Below are 19,260 nucleotides of genomic sequence, written 5' to 3' on the forward strand. Positions count from 1 at the left end.
CTTTCAGAAATGTCATTAAATTGTACTCGTAATTATTACATCTGGAAATCAAGGGGGAGGAGCGGAGATCAGGGATATATCTCCGCTCACTGTAGCATCACGTGATCGTCTTCTCTCATCAAGGCACAGCATCAAAACGCGTAGCTTGAAATTGAAATCAATCATTGACGATGAGGAACAAAAGGAGATTTCCGCTTCTTCAACCCAGCAGCAAGCATAAGATAGTCGACGGAGAGACGGAAGGAGAAGAGCCCCTTCATAGCCATGGCCTCTCGCCGCGAGAGCAACGCCGATAGGAACTTGGACGGTAGGAGAGCTCTAGGGATCCGTCCAGGTGGACAACCTCCACCGAGAGTGAGTGCATCCCTTTTCACCTTTTTATGCTGGTCAATTGGGCTTCAGGTGATGTAGCTGATCCTCGTAGGATAGCTTTTCTTAGAAAGACCATCAATACCATCTCAACCACCCTCACCTACATTACCTTTACCTTCCTCACCTAAATCACCAACTACCACACGAAATGTATCGATATCCATTCCTGCTATTCCTATTCCTCCTTCTCCAACTTTCGATCAGCCGAAACGATTTCGAAGACCTACCATCTCATCCAAATCGAAACCCTCCCGACAAACTTCCAACAGAGGGCTATACGAAACTCAGAAACTGTTGTCGCATTTGCTTGATAGGCTAGAATCGAGAGATGCTGCTCCAGATTTATTGGAAAGAGCAGCTATATCTGCTAGAGAAATAAGTGGTAAACATAAAAACAAATCGAAAGGGAAAGTCCAAAGATTAGGTAATGCAATTGCTGCAGCTGCTCACAGTGCTACTATACAATCACCTACACCAACATCTGGATCAGCAAATACAAGTACGGTTTCACCAATGGGAGCAGGAATGGGAATGGGTGTTGGATCAGAAGATTATGAAGATGTGGTACTTACCGAAGGCGAGATTGACGTCGAGATCACTTATGATTTGGTTGAACAAACTAGAGGATTATTAGTTTTGGCTGATAAACAAGGATTAGATTTGTTTGATGACGACGAAGGTGGTAGACCAAGTATAGTGGGTGTACCAATACTGGATTCTACTCCAGTCAAGAATAAGAGAAAAGCAGGAAGGTTTTCTTCTATAGCTCCTTCAAATTCTATAAAACCATCTTTCTCATCGTCGAATCGTCAAGAAGATACACCACCAAGGGCCTCGACGTCAACTTCAATTTCAGGTCAAATGTTACTAGCTAGAATACTGAACATACTGCAAACGTTATTGACTGTAGATTGTCTTCATCGCACGCATCTCTTCAGACCACTCTGCCCACCATTAGCCCTCCAATCAGCATGTCTAGATATAGCGAGTTACCTCTATGCCAAATCTAAGAAAGAACCAATCAAAATTCGAATCGTGGGCATGGTAGTGGATGGATTGTACGGAATGACCGGCATGTTGGAAAGAGTCTGTGAATGGTTGGAAGGGAGAATATCAGAATTGCTGATCCGTTTAGCGAGGGATCGAGGCGGTCCGGGTACGAAAGATAAAACAGAAGATATGGGCTGGACAGGTAAGTCGAATATATATTGAGATGATCTTTTATACCTGACGGTGTTTCGAGAATAGATCCCTTTTCGACCAAATCAGCGCCTGGAAAAGCAGTTCCTACATTTGCTATATCGACGGAATCGCAAGATACATTACCTCCTCCGAATCTTAACACACCAGGATGGATGCGATATTCGCCTACTTCACCTTCTTTCCCTTTTTTCCCGCCTGGGAATGTTGCAGGTCTACTTTCCACTCATGCTGCTAAAGATGCTTCAGACACAACGATAGAAATCGCTTCGCTTGTTCCGAAAATCTTACTAGGACTAAGTACGATGGTGGATATGACTTCGTCAAAGTTTACCACCATACATCGTGTACACCGACTGCTCTCTCTCATCCTCACTGCTAAACCGGACTCGTCATTGGATCTCCTCGAAATTGTGGCTCATGCTCCCCCAGCACCCAGACGGACAGCTCTTGAGATTCTATCAACCTTCTACCCAGGTGCTATAGGTCATAATTCCATCTCTCGTCGATTAGCGAATACCACGTATTCTGCTCATAGAGCTAAATGGGAAACGGGCCAAGACAGGGCTTTGGGAGAGGACGACGAGTCACATTACTTTATCCCATGGAGATCGTCCTCAAAAGATGACTGTAATCAGACATCACCGAAATGTGGTGTATGCGCTACCGATATCCATGGGTTTGCCCTACGATGTACCTTGTGTAGAGAGCTTAGACATCTACATTGTTACCATTCAGCTGGAGTCAATACCTACGATGTAATCACGCTTTCATCCGACGATACGACACCGCAGATGGTCCATGTGAAGTACTCGTTATCTCCGCCAAGGTTGGACGAACAGATACTATACGGCTCAACATTGCGTGGGAGTCCATCTTCCACAAGACGGAAAGTTGGACAACACGATCTGGTCTTAGTTTCGATATTCAATTTGACCTTATGTGAGGAATGCCATTTACCTCTATGGGGGATCGCAACGCAAGCCTATGGATGTACGAATGGTTGTCAACGTTTCTTCCATTATTCCTGCCTTGACCAAATGGAGAAATCAAACACTGCTCAATGCCGTTACGGACGAGATGTCGTTATAGATGAAATCTCTGCCCAAGGAAAAAATCCATTCTCAATCTCCTTATCACTGCTTGAACAATCATTCGATCAATCGTTAAAGCCATTATATCTCAATAGTGAGGAACTTTCGAGAAAGACATATGACGAAATGGCAGTTGTTTGGGGATATCTGTGGATCCAATACCAGATTCTTAAAAATGGATTGACGAGTAGTAGTTTACGGATCACAAGCCATGATACCAAATTGTCACCTGATATCTTAGGATTCGAAGCTATCTTGAAACTGTATGAAGAACAACTGAAATCTCGATCCTCGGAATCATCACCTGCTTCTAGTGATTTTTGTGGAGTCGTTGGAAGCGATTATCCACTTGGGCAAGGTTACATGTTTTCCGATAAATTCCTTTCATACATCATTGCTCTTCTTCGAGCGCCATCATCGACCAATCACGGCGGAGGTAGTGGAACACATACTCCTTCAGATGGTCTACTTACTCCTGTAGGTCTACTTGCCCCAGAACAAGAGGTGAACGAAGGTTCTTTTGAAATGCTGCCATTATCCATATTATCATCATCTCTATCGTCAGATCTAGGTATCTCAGATCCGAGAATTACAGTGATATTTCTTAATCAGCTCAGATCTTTAGGACTCATGTCAGTTTCAAACAAGCTATCGATCAAAGAGATAGATTTGAAATCTCCTTCTACATGGGCTGGATTTGGTTTACCTTTGTTAATGGATAATTCACCTACGATTGAGTTGTTGGTATCTTCAATCGAAGTCTTACTTCTGGACTTGGATTTATCGATGAATGAAGTAGGATTGAGATTACTAGAAACTAAAGCTTGGTCAAGTGGATTATGTTCACCTTACGCATTAGAAAGATTAGGTAAAGGTTTAGTCGATTGGATAATGTCACAGGATGAATCATTGCTTCAAGTAGTCAAGTTGTATGCTTCAAGGCATAAGAGACTTCCAGGTGTGAAAAATCCAATCGGATCAAATCTCAAAGGTCAGACATCAGTCAATCTTTATAAAGATGATAGAATCAGATTGATGAAAAGATATGCGGTACCTTGGTTGAAAGGTCTACATGATCTAGACCCGAATCTGTAAGATTATGATCATGTTCCTCTGGCGCACATCTGCTGATACTAAGCATGACGATATCACTATAGCTATGCAGCAATGGTATATGAAGAATGTAAAAATCCTCTTCCGGTTGGTAAATTGCAGTCCGAGAATGAGGAACCAAGTGATCAGGTGAGCTCATTTCATATCTCCATTGATAATATCACATTGCTGACATCGGTCTCGATCTGTGAAAGCTCGCTTCGAAAATGGCTGGTATCGCATTGGAAAGGATGACAGCTGTCGTAGATGCAAATGTCGTATTCTCGACTTTGATGGAATTGGTCACTGCTTGGTTGGAAGATCTGGGGGCGTTAGCTGATCAAGTAAGGACAGATTATGGTCATCATTCCCCCCATGTTCCGCTGCCATCAATTCAGCCGTGTGATTTTCGTCATTCTGTCATTTATGTTAATTGCATCAACAATTCTAGGACGTCGTATACCGATCTCTTCCTCGACTACTGCGACACTCTACTTCCAATTCCTCCCCTTCGTCCTCATTTGATCAAACAGACCTCTTCTCTCTCTCACTTTCGGTATCTCAATCGGGACCAGAAGGTTTGATACGAGCTTGTCGATGGCTCCGAGTACTTTCCTTCTCAGGTGTTGAAATTCCCTGGAATCTTCTCATCGACTTGGTGGAATTGCAATCGACCACGCGGAGCGAAGTTGAGGCGAGATTGGATCTGGTGATAGCTGTTGGGGCGAATGGAATGGCACTGGAACCAGAAGCGTTTGCTGGGCTATGTGCTAAAGTCAGCAAAGGTATATTTGTGGACTTGGGTAAAGGTGGAGGAAACGAGTTGACGATAATAGAGTGAGTGAACATTTCAATTCTGCCCCTTTGTGTTGCAAAGTCGCGAGCTTCTAATCACGCATAATCAGACTGGATTTAGTGAGACAAAGTATGTTACTAGTCCTGCGAGCATATGGAGTTCCTCTAGACGATGTGGCTCAAACAAGCTTGAACACGGGAGAATTACAAACCAAACAGCCCGCTAGGTGAATTGACGTACTCAGCCTGCTAGTTGTGGATAGGAAAGCTGATATCCCGAGTAGTATGTCTAAGAAACGTCGTGTAAATAGTGGTCGGACCACTTTCGCTCTTGACAAAGCAATGGTACTTTCCGCAGCCTCGATATTGGAACGTACCAACTATCCTTGCGAAATGGTGCTGGATTTCCTATGGTTGTTGTTCACCAAAGCGGCGATGATAGATAACGTTGATGGTTTTGTAAGCTGTCTTTCAGATGAGGATAAGTATAGAAGACTGATCTTGAAAATAGATACATCGTGCCTGTCCCAGGTTATACGAACTGTGGGTCTCCTTCGCTGCCTTTACGATCATAGAAAAGCTGACCGAAAACTAGGATATGGCCTTTGGTCGATTTTGCGATCGATCGAAAGAGTCGAGCAAGAGTCTTATTGAGAATGCTTAGTGTGAACCCTAATTCTTTGGAAAAGATAGTCAGGCAAGAACTAGATTCAAGCCCGGAAGAAAGGTATTCTATCTCTGTATCTTATGTTGTAATGTGACTCATTCAATCAAGCTAACATTGATTTTACTGGTTTTTAGGGCAAAGGTTCGCGAGAGAATCTTGACCTTCGTGTTGGATCTAGCGGATTCCAGCGTAGTTTACGAACTATCGACTTGGCAATCTTCAGCTGTCGGTTTGATCTTACTGCTGTTCGACGTATTAAGTGATACAGCAGAGATGATCTCCGACAATCTAGTCATACTTCAAGCTCTTCTTCCCACACACTTGAAAGCCATGTCAATGTGTTTCGAGGATTACCTGATTAGACACAGTGACGAAAAACGGTTGATCCTTTTGACCAGATTGAGGAGATTGAGATTGACTTTGCCCACTTGGCCTAGTAAGCTTTTACATCCGCAGCTTGTGTAGAGGGAAAAATCTGATTGGACTATATAGTCATCTCCTGGAAGATGATCGAGGGGTTGTTAGCGGAACAAGTCGCTTCGATAACTCAGCTTCGCCCAGGTCGATCAGTAAGCTTTTATATTCATTGGAACTCATGGTCAGCTGATGGGGAAACGATCATTGGTAGTCTCAGACCATGTCCGCTCTCATGGACTCACAATCCGTTCGATGTTCTTTACTCTCCCTTGGAATGGACATGTTATCATCTGGAGTTCCCATTTCTTGGATTACAGCTCAGAGATTCCAACAACACGTCGCTTCTTGTTTGGCTTTACCGTGGACCAACCCGATTGAAGGAATAACTTCCCTTGTCTTACCTGCCATAAGGGGTGTTTTGGACAGTTCAACTAGAATAACGATATCAGGGCAAACGTTCGATAACAAATCTAAGAAAACAGCTTTGGTGGGATCTTTGTTCGTTCCAGTCGTAATTGACTTAGGAAGCGAATTAGGTAAATTCGAATATCTTACTCAAAGAACTATATTAGATTCCTTGATGGCCACCTTCTTCAAAGTAAGCTGTGATAGATGAAGTACTTTTGATATCAGGCTAGCTGACAAGGCCCTGTGATCTCTTATTAGCAAAACGTACGATCTGTGGAATTAGCAGCCTTGTCAGCTTTACAAACTTTAGCTCAATTTGTAGCTACTACGGAATGTGCAGAGAACAGGTTATTAGCATTGCAAATTCTACAGATCGCAGTAGTCAGAATGGAAAGGGAGAGCGTCATAAGAGCCGTCCCGTATGTCACCATTACGCATCTCGCAATTGCAGGAGTTAGAAGGCTGATATATCCGTATTATTGACATCCAAGATCGGTATTCGCTACAATCGCTGGAGTTCTGGTGAAAGAGAATGAAGCTGAATATGCTGACTCAGCTGTCCTGGAACAAAGTGAGTGATCTTATCTTTTCAGACAAACATTGTAGCTGAGGTTACGTGGAGGTCGAGTATTCTTGAGAGGTATAGTGATGAGGTGAGCTGTTTCGTGATCGGCAGGGAAAAGCCCGCATCTGATATTGGTGATTGTATCAGCTTCGGACGATCTGGACTATTCCTTCAACTTTTCAGGGTGAGTCATCACCCAATATGCGGGAAATGAACCCTTCCTCTAAACTGCAATACAGATCGACGATAATGCGATTACCGGTGCCCAGGAGCAGTCTTCTTTAGGCAGAGCAGTACAGCTCCTACATGCATCCGATAAGGTTGTACAAGGGCAGCCGACGTTATTTGATAACGTGTTCCACAATCTGTAAGCGCGACCTACTTCTCCTCTATCCGTTAGACAGCTTACGAATTCAATCGTTAGATCCGATGTTCTCAAACGAGGAAAACAGACTATAGATCAGGTTTTGGTTTCCCTGTGTCGATTTTCAGAATCGTTGCAGGTGGAATTATCAGAAGATGTAGCTGAAAGTAAGTACAGGCATCACGTATCGTGATTCGAGTTTCCGATTTGCTGATCAACTTCTTGCGACCTGATCTAACAGATTATGGCATGTTCATCGCTCGATTAGGCAAACACATCGCTGAGTGGGATCCTCAAGAATTTGATCCTAATCCTATCTTGAAGAGTTGTGCATCGATCCTGGATCTTGTGCAGCCAGTTGCTTCAATTGTGGGTTATCTTGATATATCCTGACAAATCAACGTGCTGATTCATGATGACGGCTATTCGCAGCCTTTGTTGCATCAAATCTCAACCTTTTTGCATTTGACATTGACGAGATTTGGCGTTTCCCAAGCAACTCTGTCCAGATTGCTAACGGTATCAGAGAGAATCGCCAGAGGACAGTCAACGGAAGATACAATCAGAACAGTTTCCTATGAATTAGCCGGATCGACAGTACATGGTTTAAACGTCGCACCCGTGACTCTTCTAACACTTCTGAATGTAAGTTGGAATATCACGTCTAAGAACGATATATATCCTGCTTCTTATGCCCGGCTGATGTCTTTTACATGCGTAGTTCCTTGCAATCAACGCTTCGCGAGAGCATGCCAATTCCGCCGACTTGAAATCATCTTCTCAACAAGCCAGAGTCTTGGCCGATTCGGCGCCTGGTTGCGTGCAGATTCTGCTTCGGTCCCATCCCACATTCGCCATTGGGAATATAGAGCCAGAGATCAGCCTTGGAATACTCATGCAAGCTGGAACGGTATTATGTAAAGCTGAAATGGCAGTCAAAGGCATCATAAGTCAAAGTTTGAGTAATATCACTGTCGAGGTGAGCTGACCTATCCATACTGGTACGTAGTATAGGCTGATCGTGGTGTTTCTATAATCTCATAGGCGGCTTCTACACAGATCAATTCATTCATATATATCCTACTGGCTTCATTTGACTTATCAATGGGATCAGCAAGAAAACGAATCATATCACTATATCCTATACTTGCAAGAGCTGCATCATTGTGTTTAAGAGCATCAGCTGATTTCTTGACTTTACAAGATACTACGGGCGATGGAGCAGAATTGTTGTCTTTAGTCTTTGTTGTTTTCAGATTGTCAATCCTTGCCTTACATGATATCACACCTGTTCCTCAAGGTGAGATTATGAAAAGTGATTTAAAAGAAGACGCAATGGACATTTATTGGTCTAGGATTTGGACAGATTGGTTCAGACTCTTGACCATTTCACTGGATCCGACTTGTATCAATGGAGTGAGTTGCTATCTGCCCCTTAATATGTGGTCTGGAGGACAGCATTATACTCTTAATTATCTGTATTGATTGAGGGTGTACGCTGATTATATTCCCATCATAGCCTCTCAAAGCGGTATCTCATTCAGTATACCAAGATACGATAATCTTTTTGGGTCAAAATTGTTCTCCTATATTATCGAAACATTCAGGAACTCTTTCACATGCTCTAGGGATGTTAGTTCGACATCAAGAACTCTTAGCAGCAGCATCATCAGGTTCAGGAACATCAACAGTAACTGGAACAGCAGTGACAAGTGGTAAAATGCAGAAAGCTGCTCAAGTCTTGGATCGGATTTCCACAGGTATAGGAATTGGCAATCCAACTGAGGTGGATAAACTGACAATGATCAACACTATCAAGAAAGATTTAGGTGCAACGGAGAGGTTGAAAGCTTTAAGAAATATCGGATAACATAAATTGTCGTAACACGTTCGTGTTCCTACTGTATTTTTGAAACAATCACGCCGTATCGACTTACGAACTATCACGCCTCATATGATCATGAAATGCTCAATGATGAATTCGCGTGTACGTTTGGCCACCCTCCAGTCACAATTCCGACCTACAACGACATTCACAGTTATGCTAGACGGATTTGCAAATCGTACTGATGGCTGACAACAGATAGCAAATAGAGAGGAGCGACATGAGAGTCTATGCTACTCGTTACGTTCTGTTGGATTGGGGGATTGTGTCCGTTAGTTCGACTCGTAGCCAGGGTCCGAATAGTCAACGGCCGTACTTGTTCTGGATCAGCGCTTTTCAACGAGGTGCAGCCAGCACACTGATATTTGGGATGCTTACCAGTCTCGCTGGGCAATACTTGAATGAACCTCCGAAGTTTTTAACGTTGCATTTTAGCCCAAGTCAACAGTGTCCACGGTTCTCATGGTACAGGATCACCTCTGGAACAACGATGTTAATCGTCCCGGGCCCTGTACGAGGCCCAGCGTTTTCGATGGGGCCTTGGGGATTGACGTAGAGTTCTAGATCGTGCATTACAGCTAAGTCAGATTGTTAAATGACAAGTGCGAGCTTTTTGTACGTGAATAGTTAATTAGATACGTCAAAAGGGTCGATTGACTATGAAGTATGAGCTAAAGTGAATATATGACGAGACATTGTTGAAAAAACAAAGTGAAGATTCAGTTGATGAATTTAGGGTTTTCTTGCTCATCTAAACCCAACATATATATATATATGTATGTTTGAATGTAGTACGAGAAGCTCTGTACGTCTATCGCTTCTAGAATCCTTGATTATAGTTATTCAGCGTATATCACTTACTAGTCGCCGAAGCCGCCTGCGTAGACCGTAAGTCTTCACCTGTATATCCTTGCAAACTGGAGAAGTGGTAGGATTTATAAGCACTTCGGGCTGACCTGTTTTCAGATGCCTGAGCAGTATTTGCATTTGGTTATACCATTATAAATAAGCAAAACCCGACGGTCGCGTGTCCAGATATGACATCTAATCCCTTCTCCACGATAAAACCCTTCTAGCTTCTTCACTTTTTCGGTTGATTTTCATGACAGCTTCTTCACCCCAAACTTCTTTGAGTGGTTTACCTTCGTTCAAGCATTCTTTTTCATGTTTGATATGTTGTTTAACGCTCATGACCACTAGGTTATCTTCAGATAAATCCCTATCTCTATCCCACCTTGTCACTGTAGGTTTCGACAAAACTTCATGAGGTGGTATTGATGATCTACCACTATATAAATCATCGAAAACAAACCCAATGTCGTCAACAGTAATTGGTAATTTCTCCATTTCGAACAATTTCTTAAAGTTTTTCTCAGATCTGGCTAATCCTTTTTCTAATGTTTGATATAGCTTTTTACGATTCTTGATCTCAGAATAATCCGTCAACGGTTTCCCAGCAAGATCAAGTAATATATAAGTAGCGATATTCAAGCCGAAAATCGCTGGTAGAGGACCTAGGACGGGTAAAATTCGGACTCGGAAATCATCGAATGCTTGCAGTTCTTTGACAGCTCCCTTTTGGAATTCTTCTTCTGGCAATGGGAGAAGTTTGATATCTGAGGGTGTTTCGGTGGAGTATACAACACTGAATACCCGAAGAATCAGCCTGCTTCTCAGTGGGTATGTGGTTGATACATCTTTGGATCTCATTCAGGAGGAGACGATGTCTCGTGTAAAGAAGGATCTTTCAGGACTTACGGTATACCGCCATTGACTCCATTCATCCTCAGCTTCCTTCTGACAGATCGTGCCAATGGATCTTCATATGTATTTGTTATATCCCTAAACGCATTTCAGTGGCGATCAGCGTTCTTTTCGTTTCAGTGCTAAGTAGCACGAGAGTACCGCTCACGCAATCTGAACTCTTGTAGAATCCTTCTTCGCTCCTGCACCCATACTTGCGAATACCTTCAACCCATTTTTATGACAATGAGTCAATAGATCCGCTTTAGTTTCTATATTATCTATAGCATCAACTACCCAATCTGCACCTTCTAACCATTTTTCAGCTTCTGCCCCCTTACGCCATAATCCTACTTGAACATCAACCCTGTGCCATATCAGTATTGGCTATGCTGTTCGACAAATTCGAGACGACGAAATTGATCTCAAAACTCACTGTGCCCAAGGCGCTACCTTTTTGAAGTACTTTTGCGTAGCTATAACTTTCGGTGTACCCACATCTTCTAAAGTAGCACACGCATGTCGATTTAAAGATGACAAGGTTGTGAGATCGAACTATTACGACTGAATGAGCTATGTCAAAGATCCGACACTAGAACACTAGCTTACATCTATAAGTAATATACGTCCAACACCACTATTATCAATTCGATTAGCTCTGCCACATAACTTGAGTCGATATATAGATGCCTACCTTCTAAGCAACATCAAAGCGCACCAACTACCTACTCCTCCACAGCCTACCACTACCACAAAAGAGTTCCGCACCTTTGCCATCGACTCTTCTCCCAGGAAATTGTAGTTCCGTGTGAGCTGTAAGTCGAAGGTGAATCAGCTCGCGATATTAGGCTGAGGGTGTTATGCGACACGTCAATGCTCCGGTCAGTTTGAAGTATCTTGTTCTTGCCCTTGAAATGTAAATTTGCTGCTTCCTGACTCGGACCCTGCTTGAGTCAAAGTTAGACTCACCTGCTCCCTTATTAATCCTTCATCGAATTCACCTTTACGCCATTCCTTATCTTTCCTGACCATCCTCTCAATCTTCTCATCGGGTGTACCTAATCCACTGCCTGCTCTACTTCTTTCCCATTCTTCTACATCTTCTCCTACTTGCTGCTTTAGCTTGGTCGTTCGATGTTCTCGTCGTAGAGCTTGATATGAAAGTATGACTGAAGTAGTAGCTACAGCTGTTGCAGCTGCCGTGAGGAACAGAGACTGGCGTGTTGATAAGTCTGACAAGGGCATCTTGACCTTGGCTATCTTTTGTGATTATGTCTTGAAGCTTTCCAAGTCGGCTGATATCGAGTCGTGAAGTGGGAGAAAGATGGTAAACTTGTAAAATCGGCACGACAAAGATGCACAAAAGATGAGATGCGTTGAAAAGATCCGTCCTCCACTCCAATCGACGGAATCAAATGGGTGGCCAGTAAATCGTGACATCATCACATCTCATTCGCTCATTTGTTTGTCACAGATCATTCATGTTCCTATTTCGACATCCCTTCTTCTCCTTCCTCGTCTTCTGCATCTCCCACATTCTGGATTTTACCCTTGTTTGCTATATCGCCCTTAGATCCCAAACACAAGGTGGCCAACTCGATCTCAATTCTCGCATCGAGGATCAGCTAAAATGGTTCAGCCTTCTTTCTCCCATCCTCGATCTGATCCCACTCCTTCAACATCAGCTTCTCCCACAGCGACATTAGACACTTTTCTGGATAATCAACATCAGTCGTATTTCGAAGAACTGTATAGATCTGAAGCAGTATGCCTGTGTATACTAAGGTAAGCTAGTCAAGCCTCATTTTCCCCAGATGTAGAATTTAGCTGAACAACGAACTTTTAGATCTTTACCGCCTGTGTGTAGACATATAATACTTCATCATCTATGGTCACACCAACCTCTCCGAACTGCCGAAGTGAAGTCATTCCTACAGATGGACATCAAAGCCTCTTTACAAGAGTGAGTACCTTAGCTGTGATGCGGTCTTGACCCCAAGAGTATAATCACAGCAGTAGGAAGCTGATAGAATCCTTTCATTAGGGTGGACGAGGTCATGAGACCAGCTCTGAACCGAAAAATCCTCCATCCAATTGTACATAAAAAAGCCAAAATGCTATACCCGTTCAACGATTCGTTCAAAAAGGGGCTAAGAAATGCTTTGACTGGACTGTGAGTCGTAGCTAGTCGATTTCGCATGTGAAGATGTTAAGCTGACACGCTCTCTGTGACTCAGGGGAACATCTAACTCTTTTGGTGTGCCATATGACAGAGAGGAGAATGATGAGGTTCCAAGCCAGGAGGAATTAGTTGCATACGGAGAAGATGCTTTCGAAGTGAGTTGGTAAAAGCTCTTCCGGCTGAAAATGCTTGCAACTGACATAGTAGTTTTAGGGAATACTGAAATACATGGTGTCGTCTGGGCTAGGAATAGGGTTTTCAGTAGCTAGACCTCAATCTGAAGTGTTGGAGCTACTACATACCAGTGGACTGATGATTGATCCGTAAGCAGATGATTTCATCTTGAGATGAATCCGGCTGAAGACTTTGCGATAGTAATGATCCAACCGGTCAAAATCCCAATATCAATCGATTGACAATCACCTCAAAAGGTTTTCAATTTCTGCTTGAAGATCGTCAGACGCAACTCTGGGAGATACTGATGTATTATCTGAACGCGAAAGAAGTAAGCTATGCTACTCAAGAAAAGCCCTTGAGCATACAAGCTGACCTGTTCTAATTAGGCGAACTCGGAGAGATCGGCAGAAGTCCTATCAATGTTCTTTTCTCTGGGTTGTATGCAGCTTGGTCAGGTGAGCTATGCGCAGTTCTGATGGCATCTTAGAGCTCGCTAAGCTTTGATGTAGGATTATTCGGCGTCTCAATCATTCCCCCGTGCACTGTCAGCACTAAACGACTTGGCTCAATACGGATTCATATATCGCCCTTCGCCTGACTCAGATCAATTCTTCCCTACACATCTGGCGACTGCATTGTGTAGTGGCGATGCGGTAGCTACAAAGGGCCAGGATGCGGACGAAAAGAGGTTCCTGATTTTGGAAACGAACTACAAGATTTATGCTTACACCTGTGAGTTTCCTATATGCTTTCGGCTGTGATTCCTATCAATCTTCAAATGACTAATTCCTTCCCATAAATCGACGGAACGATTTTTTTTTTTTATTTTTTTTTATCTAGTACAGGCAGAGCTGACCTTATCATGTTGTTCACACTAGCCAATGAACTGGAAATAGCCATTTTGAATCTATTTGTCGATATTCGTATACGTTACCCCAATTTGATAGTCGGTAAACTAGATCGGAGAAATGTCAAATCAGCAATGGAAAAAGGAATTTCAGCCAGTCAAATCATATCGTACTTATCAAGTCATGCTCATCCACAAATGTATAATTCGCCACCACCATTATTACACCCTACAATAGTAGATCAGCTTCATCTTTGGGATAGAGAGCGAAATAGGCTTAAATTGGAAGATAGTAAGTCAAAGCATCTCGAAATACAGAGAGAAGAGCGCAAGTCACTGATTGTGATGTCTTCTTCGTTCAGCTGTCATGTTTGAATTCTTCAGTAAAGAGCTGTTCGAAGATACGGAAGCGGAAGCAAATGCTAATGCAGCTCTGCAATTGGCTCTTCCAAAAGAGAAATTCTTGTTCATCGAACCTCAAACGAAAAGTGCTATAACAGAATTCGTCAAAGAACGTCAAAATCAACTGAGGTCGGGTCTCTAATCCAGGGTCTGAGATCGTAAGGACTGGAAGTTGTGGTAGAAGTTAGAAGTGTATCATCTCTCCAGGCGACACGGGCAAAGAGATCTTCGGTGGGCCCTGCACTCAAGGGAAGCAGGCTGCAGTTTTTGTTCTAGTTGTATATCCTAACCACACATATGTAGTCTACTCATTCGCAATGTACATCGTAACAATAGATCTTACAACGTCTGCGGTAGCATAGTAGAGATTAGCATCCGAAAAGTGGCGATATACGCAATCCTCTTCAATCTCGAAAGGGAAAACCTTAAATTCTTCTTCCTTATTTGTGGTGGTGTCTCTCAATAAGGTTCACATTGAAGGTTGAAGCATGACTACCTATGGGGTGAGAGAGTACGTATGATTGGGGTTAGGACGACGAAGAAAATAAACTATCCTGTTTTCTTTTATTGTCTGGTCATTTCATTTCATTTCTTTTCTTCATATTCCCACAATTTCCTTCAGCACGAATAACACCTATTCCATACCAGCCCAGCTTACTACAGCACCCATTCTTGAAGATGACCTTTAATTCAACGAATTTCTTCGCTCACAATAACGTCACTGCGCGTTTCATCGAGATAGACACATTGCTTATGCAACAACGCAGAAGGTAAATTCCTTTGATTTGGGAGGACTGATCCACGATATCTTAGACTGACACACTTCCAGCGATGGATTCTCGCAAACGTACTCTTTGAGTCGAGGAGCAAATGCAACTCCTGCTATTGTCAAGTAAGCGTGTCTCGCTTGTATGTCGACGAAAACGGGTAGTCTAAAGCTTGTTGATCTTCACAGCCTTTTGTATACTGCCGATGTCCTCACCTTGATCACTATCCTGATTACATGTATACTTCTGATCGCCTGTATTCACTGCTCAGATGAGATCCGAAGGCATACGTGAGTCTACAGACACCGTTTCTTTTGGAGTAAACTGATGATTGCCCTTGGTGTGACACATTCAACTTTTGCTCATGATAGATCGGCCACTCATATCCCCAGATACATTTCAAAGATTGTTCAACCTCTCCTATTTGTACTTGCGTCTTACACCTTGATCACTCGACCTGATAAATGGAAGTCCACCGTTCTCTTGATCGGAGTATCTTTACTGTTTCAGACACATCAGCGTACTTGTGCACCCACCGATTTGACAACCCTTCAAACTCGAACTCAGTTTTATCAATCCCCTTCCCATTCCCCTTCCGATCCCCGCTGCCGTTTCCAATCACCATCACCAACACACGTACATGGTACGAATACTCCTTCGTTCAGCCAGAAGCACAATGACAGCGGTGCTCAAACAGACCAACCTCCAAGTATGAATATGAGACTACTCCGTATCAAAGCTTCACTTAAAGGAGAAAATCTATTTTGGACATTGGTTAAAGAAGAATGGAAATGGTCTCAAGAAAGAATGGAGAATGGTCAATCTCTGTTCCCTTGATTCTTACATCGGACCTCTTTCGCCATCCTCTCTAGGTTTTCTCCGCTATATGTCTGACGTGCGAATCATCACATGTTGTAAATTGTTGTCTTAGCACTCTGTATCTTGTCCTCGTTAAATGCAAATCATGTACTCTCTCATTGAAGCAAGAGATCGATATGGAGATTGAGTAGAACACTACGACATGCAGAGTGGATGTTGATGCGATTGAGATACAAAGGTACATATTGAAGGCGGGCGTAGAGATGTGGAGTATGCCAATAGTACTATAACTTTCAAATAATCCAACACACTTCCCTAAATTATCCATGCGCTTCCAGTAAATCTGATCATGATGTCAAACATCAATTTCAGCTTCAAGAAGGTGACATTCGCACTCGCTCTGTCTATTTCTTGAGTGAACATCAACGATATCCCCATTCACCTCTTTCCTCTTCATCATCTTCATACTCTTCACTCCAATCACTTTCACCACCACCGCCTCTAAAACCTTCCATATCCTCATCTGCATCTTCGTCTTCTGGATAATCATTCCTGTAATAATCTTCATCGTTGGAATCTTCATCTGCTTCGTCTTCAGGTTCTGATCCTGATACCGATGATGGAGGTGATATGTCTTCGAATCCCAATCTACGCTCTAGTCATCAGTTGATGTCGTAGTTTGCTTTTACTTTCACGGATATCTATGCTAAAAACACTAGAGAGGGTCACCTGAGAAGACAGACTTACAATTCACCAATGGAAACTCCATCACCAGCACCTAAACCTAATGAGATAGAAGCAGAATTGTTATCTCTGTAATACAGATCGTAAACCCATTCTTCCTCCAGAGGCGTTGATACTGGTTCAGATTTCTTCGACTCCTCTTCGACTAAACATGATTCGACAAATCGCAGAAGATCAGCATTTCTGACCAGGTCGAATTTTAGTCATACCCGCATCAAAATTGATGTGCAAGCTTTCGGGGCGAGATACGCGACATACGTTTAAGGTATTCCTCTAACATAGGTAAGAAATGATCCATTTCTTTGTCATCTTGTGGATTACTTTTGCTAGGTCGCGGTATAGTGGCATTTGACATGGATGGTACGGCGGAAGAGACTGCTTGGGCATCAACAAATACCAATGGCGATGAGCCATCCTTCGTTCTGTCATCAACTCATTATCAGCTGACGGTCTAGTAGCGAGATACTCTTTGACAGCGCCGGCAATGGCAGAGGCAAAAGACGATCTCACTCACTCAGCTGTCGTTAGTAATTTGGGAGGTAGCATGGCCTTTGTTCTTGGACTCAAAGGCGGTATCACACGATATTGCGTTTGGCCTTGTGATTGGAAATGAGGTGGTGGTAATGGTGGTGGTGGGCTAACGGTTTTAGGTACGTGCTGAGGAGATGAAGGTTTAGCTTGAGTAATAGAAGCAGATGGCAGTGGTGGGGATGCTGTGGATGATGGTAAAGAAGGTGTTACGGTCTGTTGAGAGACAAGAGGTGATTTAGGTAATGATATTGGTGAATCAGGTTGAGATGAAGAAGAAATTAGACCTTGTATCCTTGACTGTAATGGAGTTTGTAGTAAGATGATATCAGTACTTTATTGTTCCATGTCAATTCACACAGACAATCAATGAAAAACAAAACTGTGACCACCGCTCATCTGATTTGTCCATGACGTTACTTGGTCGTCGAGTATAGTCTATCATGCCCCACCTTGCGGGCGTTACTCTCGATGACAATAACCATTCAACCAAATCTCATTACTCAACTCACCTTCAATACTTCTCCCTCTTCACCTTTGCCTTGCCAAGTCCCAGGAACAGTCTCAGCCAATCTAAACACTCCTCTTGGTCTACCAGATACATCTCTGCGTCTTTTCGCTCTCAAACGAGGCTCGCTATCTTGTATTACTATATTCCGTGATTTAACGTCAGCTTGTAATTGTCAAGCAACATAGAAGTGACTTGGCCAGTGCGAGCGGAAGTGATTGAGGACATTCAGCACATCTAGAAGAGATGAGAAGCATACCAAGAGAGGATAATGGTGCTTCGGTAGCTTTTCTCTTGATCCGTAATACGGTATATGATGATCCCGTTCCAGATCCAGATGGACCAGCGGGGGAGGGTCGGTTGATTTGCATGATGAGTGGGATCAGCTAGTCTCGGAAATGTTCCAAGCTGGGTCCAAGGTTTGATTGAGCTCAGTTTATGTACAATGGTGATTGACGAATGGGTGATGTTATTGACAGGTATCGATTGAGGAATTATCGAAAGAAATGATAGAATAGCTTATTCTGAAGAGGAACGGATACGACGAAATAAAAGTTGAATTAATCGTTTAGACTTTTACACGACTTTGATTTTGACTTTCTGCACATTATCACGACCTTTCGTTTCTTTCTCACTACCTGTCAACAGCTCATTCATCAGTCTTTCGTACAGTCCCATCATAACTCACACGTATGAAATAGGGCTCTTACACCTGCTCCTGACTTTTAAATCATCACTTACAGCAAGCATGTCACCTTTGACATCGCATTCGAAAATGTCCATTCTCCGTTTGGTGTTGCAACGAACCCATTCACCAGCAGGAACATTTGCTATATACACACGATCCCTTACTACCTCTTCCGCACTGTTCCAGATCTCAACTCCATCTTCGACATTATCACCAACCCCATCATCATCCGACTCTGCCTCTACCAAACGTATATCAAGAGAAACGTTGAATCGATTACATCATCTATCAGCTTTAAATCCTCCTCTACCTAATTCCAAGGAAGAAACCAATTTGATAGGAGAATTATCTGATTTGATATCGTTGATGGATCAAGTCAAAGATGTTGAATTACCTAACACGTTATCTGAGAGATCAGATCTGCTAGCTCAAGGAGTTGGAGAAATAACCCTTTCTCAAAAATCCATAGATGAATTAGATCAAACCAAGAAAGTAAATAACACTAGGGGAGAAGGTATATTGGGACAAGTAAGAACAGAGGCTGAGGGGAAAGAACTATTGGACTGGTCAACTAATAGAGTGGGCGACTATTATGCTAGTAGGCTGAAGAAGAAGGAGTAATGTCATCCATTCATTGCTATCACACCGCGAAATGGCAAAAGAGAGATCGATATCTGTGTACAACAACCAAAAGAATGGCGATACATCTCTTCTTTACCCAGAAGAATTCATCATAAAGCTTGTATACATCCCGTGCTATGGAAGAATTAAGTAATGACAAGAAGATGAAGGTAAAGTCAACCGGATGAAAAACCTATTTTGAAGAAAAACAGGAAAACCGTATTGACTTTATCTAATAAATAGGCTATGTGAGTATACAGAGGTAATCGTGGAATCATCGTTATCTGTAGATTACATAGAGGCGATATACCCACGCTTCCTGTATTCCACAGATTTAGTTTCGTTTATGTAGTTCCCATATGAACACTTGATTCT

At 42.8% G+C, this 19,260-nt stretch overlaps 5 protein-coding genes across 5 annotated transcripts; 3 read left to right on the forward strand and 2 right to left on the reverse strand.

Moving 5' to 3' along the window:
* Window positions 1-264: 264 nt before the first annotated feature.
* On the forward strand, window positions 265-8,844 carry IL334_005029 (uncharacterized protein; the record flags this gene model as incomplete). The annotated part of the gene is made up of 24 exons (XM_062936743.1): window positions 265-354; window positions 430-1,564; window positions 1,621-3,757; window positions 3,824-3,908; window positions 3,974-4,102; window positions 4,210-4,595; window positions 4,664-4,780; window positions 4,838-5,012; window positions 5,065-5,096; window positions 5,149-5,280; window positions 5,355-5,656; window positions 5,713-5,789; window positions 5,849-6,235; window positions 6,304-6,464; window positions 6,537-6,616; window positions 6,668-6,698; window positions 6,758-6,794; window positions 6,850-6,977; window positions 7,035-7,141; window positions 7,216-7,343; window positions 7,407-7,619; window positions 7,696-7,953; window positions 8,019-8,390; window positions 8,494-8,844. 24 exons carry the CDS (start codon window positions 265-267, stop codon window positions 8,842-8,844), a joined length of 7,050 nt encoding a protein of 2,349 aa, XP_062792794.1.
* A 1,059-nt stretch (window positions 8,845-9,903) lies between these two features.
* IL334_005030 (uncharacterized protein) lies at window positions 9,904-11,847 on the reverse strand (the record flags this gene model as incomplete). The annotated part of the gene is made up of 7 exons (XM_062936744.1): window positions 9,904-10,504; window positions 10,618-10,701; window positions 10,772-10,969; window positions 11,039-11,157; window positions 11,212-11,239; window positions 11,297-11,415; window positions 11,572-11,847. 7 exons carry the CDS (start codon window positions 11,845-11,847, stop codon window positions 9,904-9,906), a joined length of 1,425 nt encoding a protein of 474 aa, XP_062792795.1.
* A 385-nt stretch (window positions 11,848-12,232) lies between these two features.
* On the forward strand, window positions 12,233-14,352 carry IL334_005031 (uncharacterized protein; the record flags this gene model as incomplete). Its single annotated transcript, XM_062936745.1, has 10 exons — window positions 12,233-12,387; window positions 12,449-12,565; window positions 12,647-12,775; window positions 12,840-12,939; window positions 12,998-13,107; window positions 13,160-13,289; window positions 13,348-13,416; window positions 13,471-13,693; window positions 13,840-14,100; window positions 14,171-14,352. The coding sequence occupies 10 exons, from the start codon at window positions 12,233-12,235 to the stop codon at window positions 14,350-14,352; spliced, it is 1,476 nt and encodes a 491-aa protein (XP_062792796.1).
* A 1,866-nt stretch (window positions 14,353-16,218) lies between these two features.
* IL334_005032 (uncharacterized protein) lies at window positions 16,219-17,947 on the reverse strand (the record flags this gene model as incomplete). The annotated part of the gene is made up of 6 exons (XM_062936746.1): window positions 16,219-16,444; window positions 16,544-16,685; window positions 16,799-16,962; window positions 17,055-17,368; window positions 17,581-17,717; window positions 17,836-17,947. The coding sequence occupies 6 exons, from the start codon at window positions 17,945-17,947 to the stop codon at window positions 16,219-16,221; spliced, it is 1,095 nt and encodes a 364-aa protein (XP_062792797.1).
* A 377-nt stretch (window positions 17,948-18,324) lies between these two features.
* On the forward strand, window positions 18,325-18,885 carry IL334_005033 (uncharacterized protein; the record flags this gene model as incomplete). Its single annotated transcript, XM_062936747.1, has 1 exon — window positions 18,325-18,885. The coding sequence occupies one exon, from the start codon at window positions 18,325-18,327 to the stop codon at window positions 18,883-18,885; it is 561 nt and encodes a 186-aa protein (XP_062792798.1).
* Between the last annotated feature and the right edge of the window lie 375 nt (window positions 18,886-19,260).

This window comes from Kwoniella shivajii, chromosome 6, assembly GCF_035658355.1.
Source record: "Kwoniella shivajii chromosome 6, complete sequence".
NCBI lineage: Eukaryota > Fungi > Basidiomycota > Tremellomycetes > Tremellales > Cryptococcaceae > Kwoniella > Kwoniella shivajii.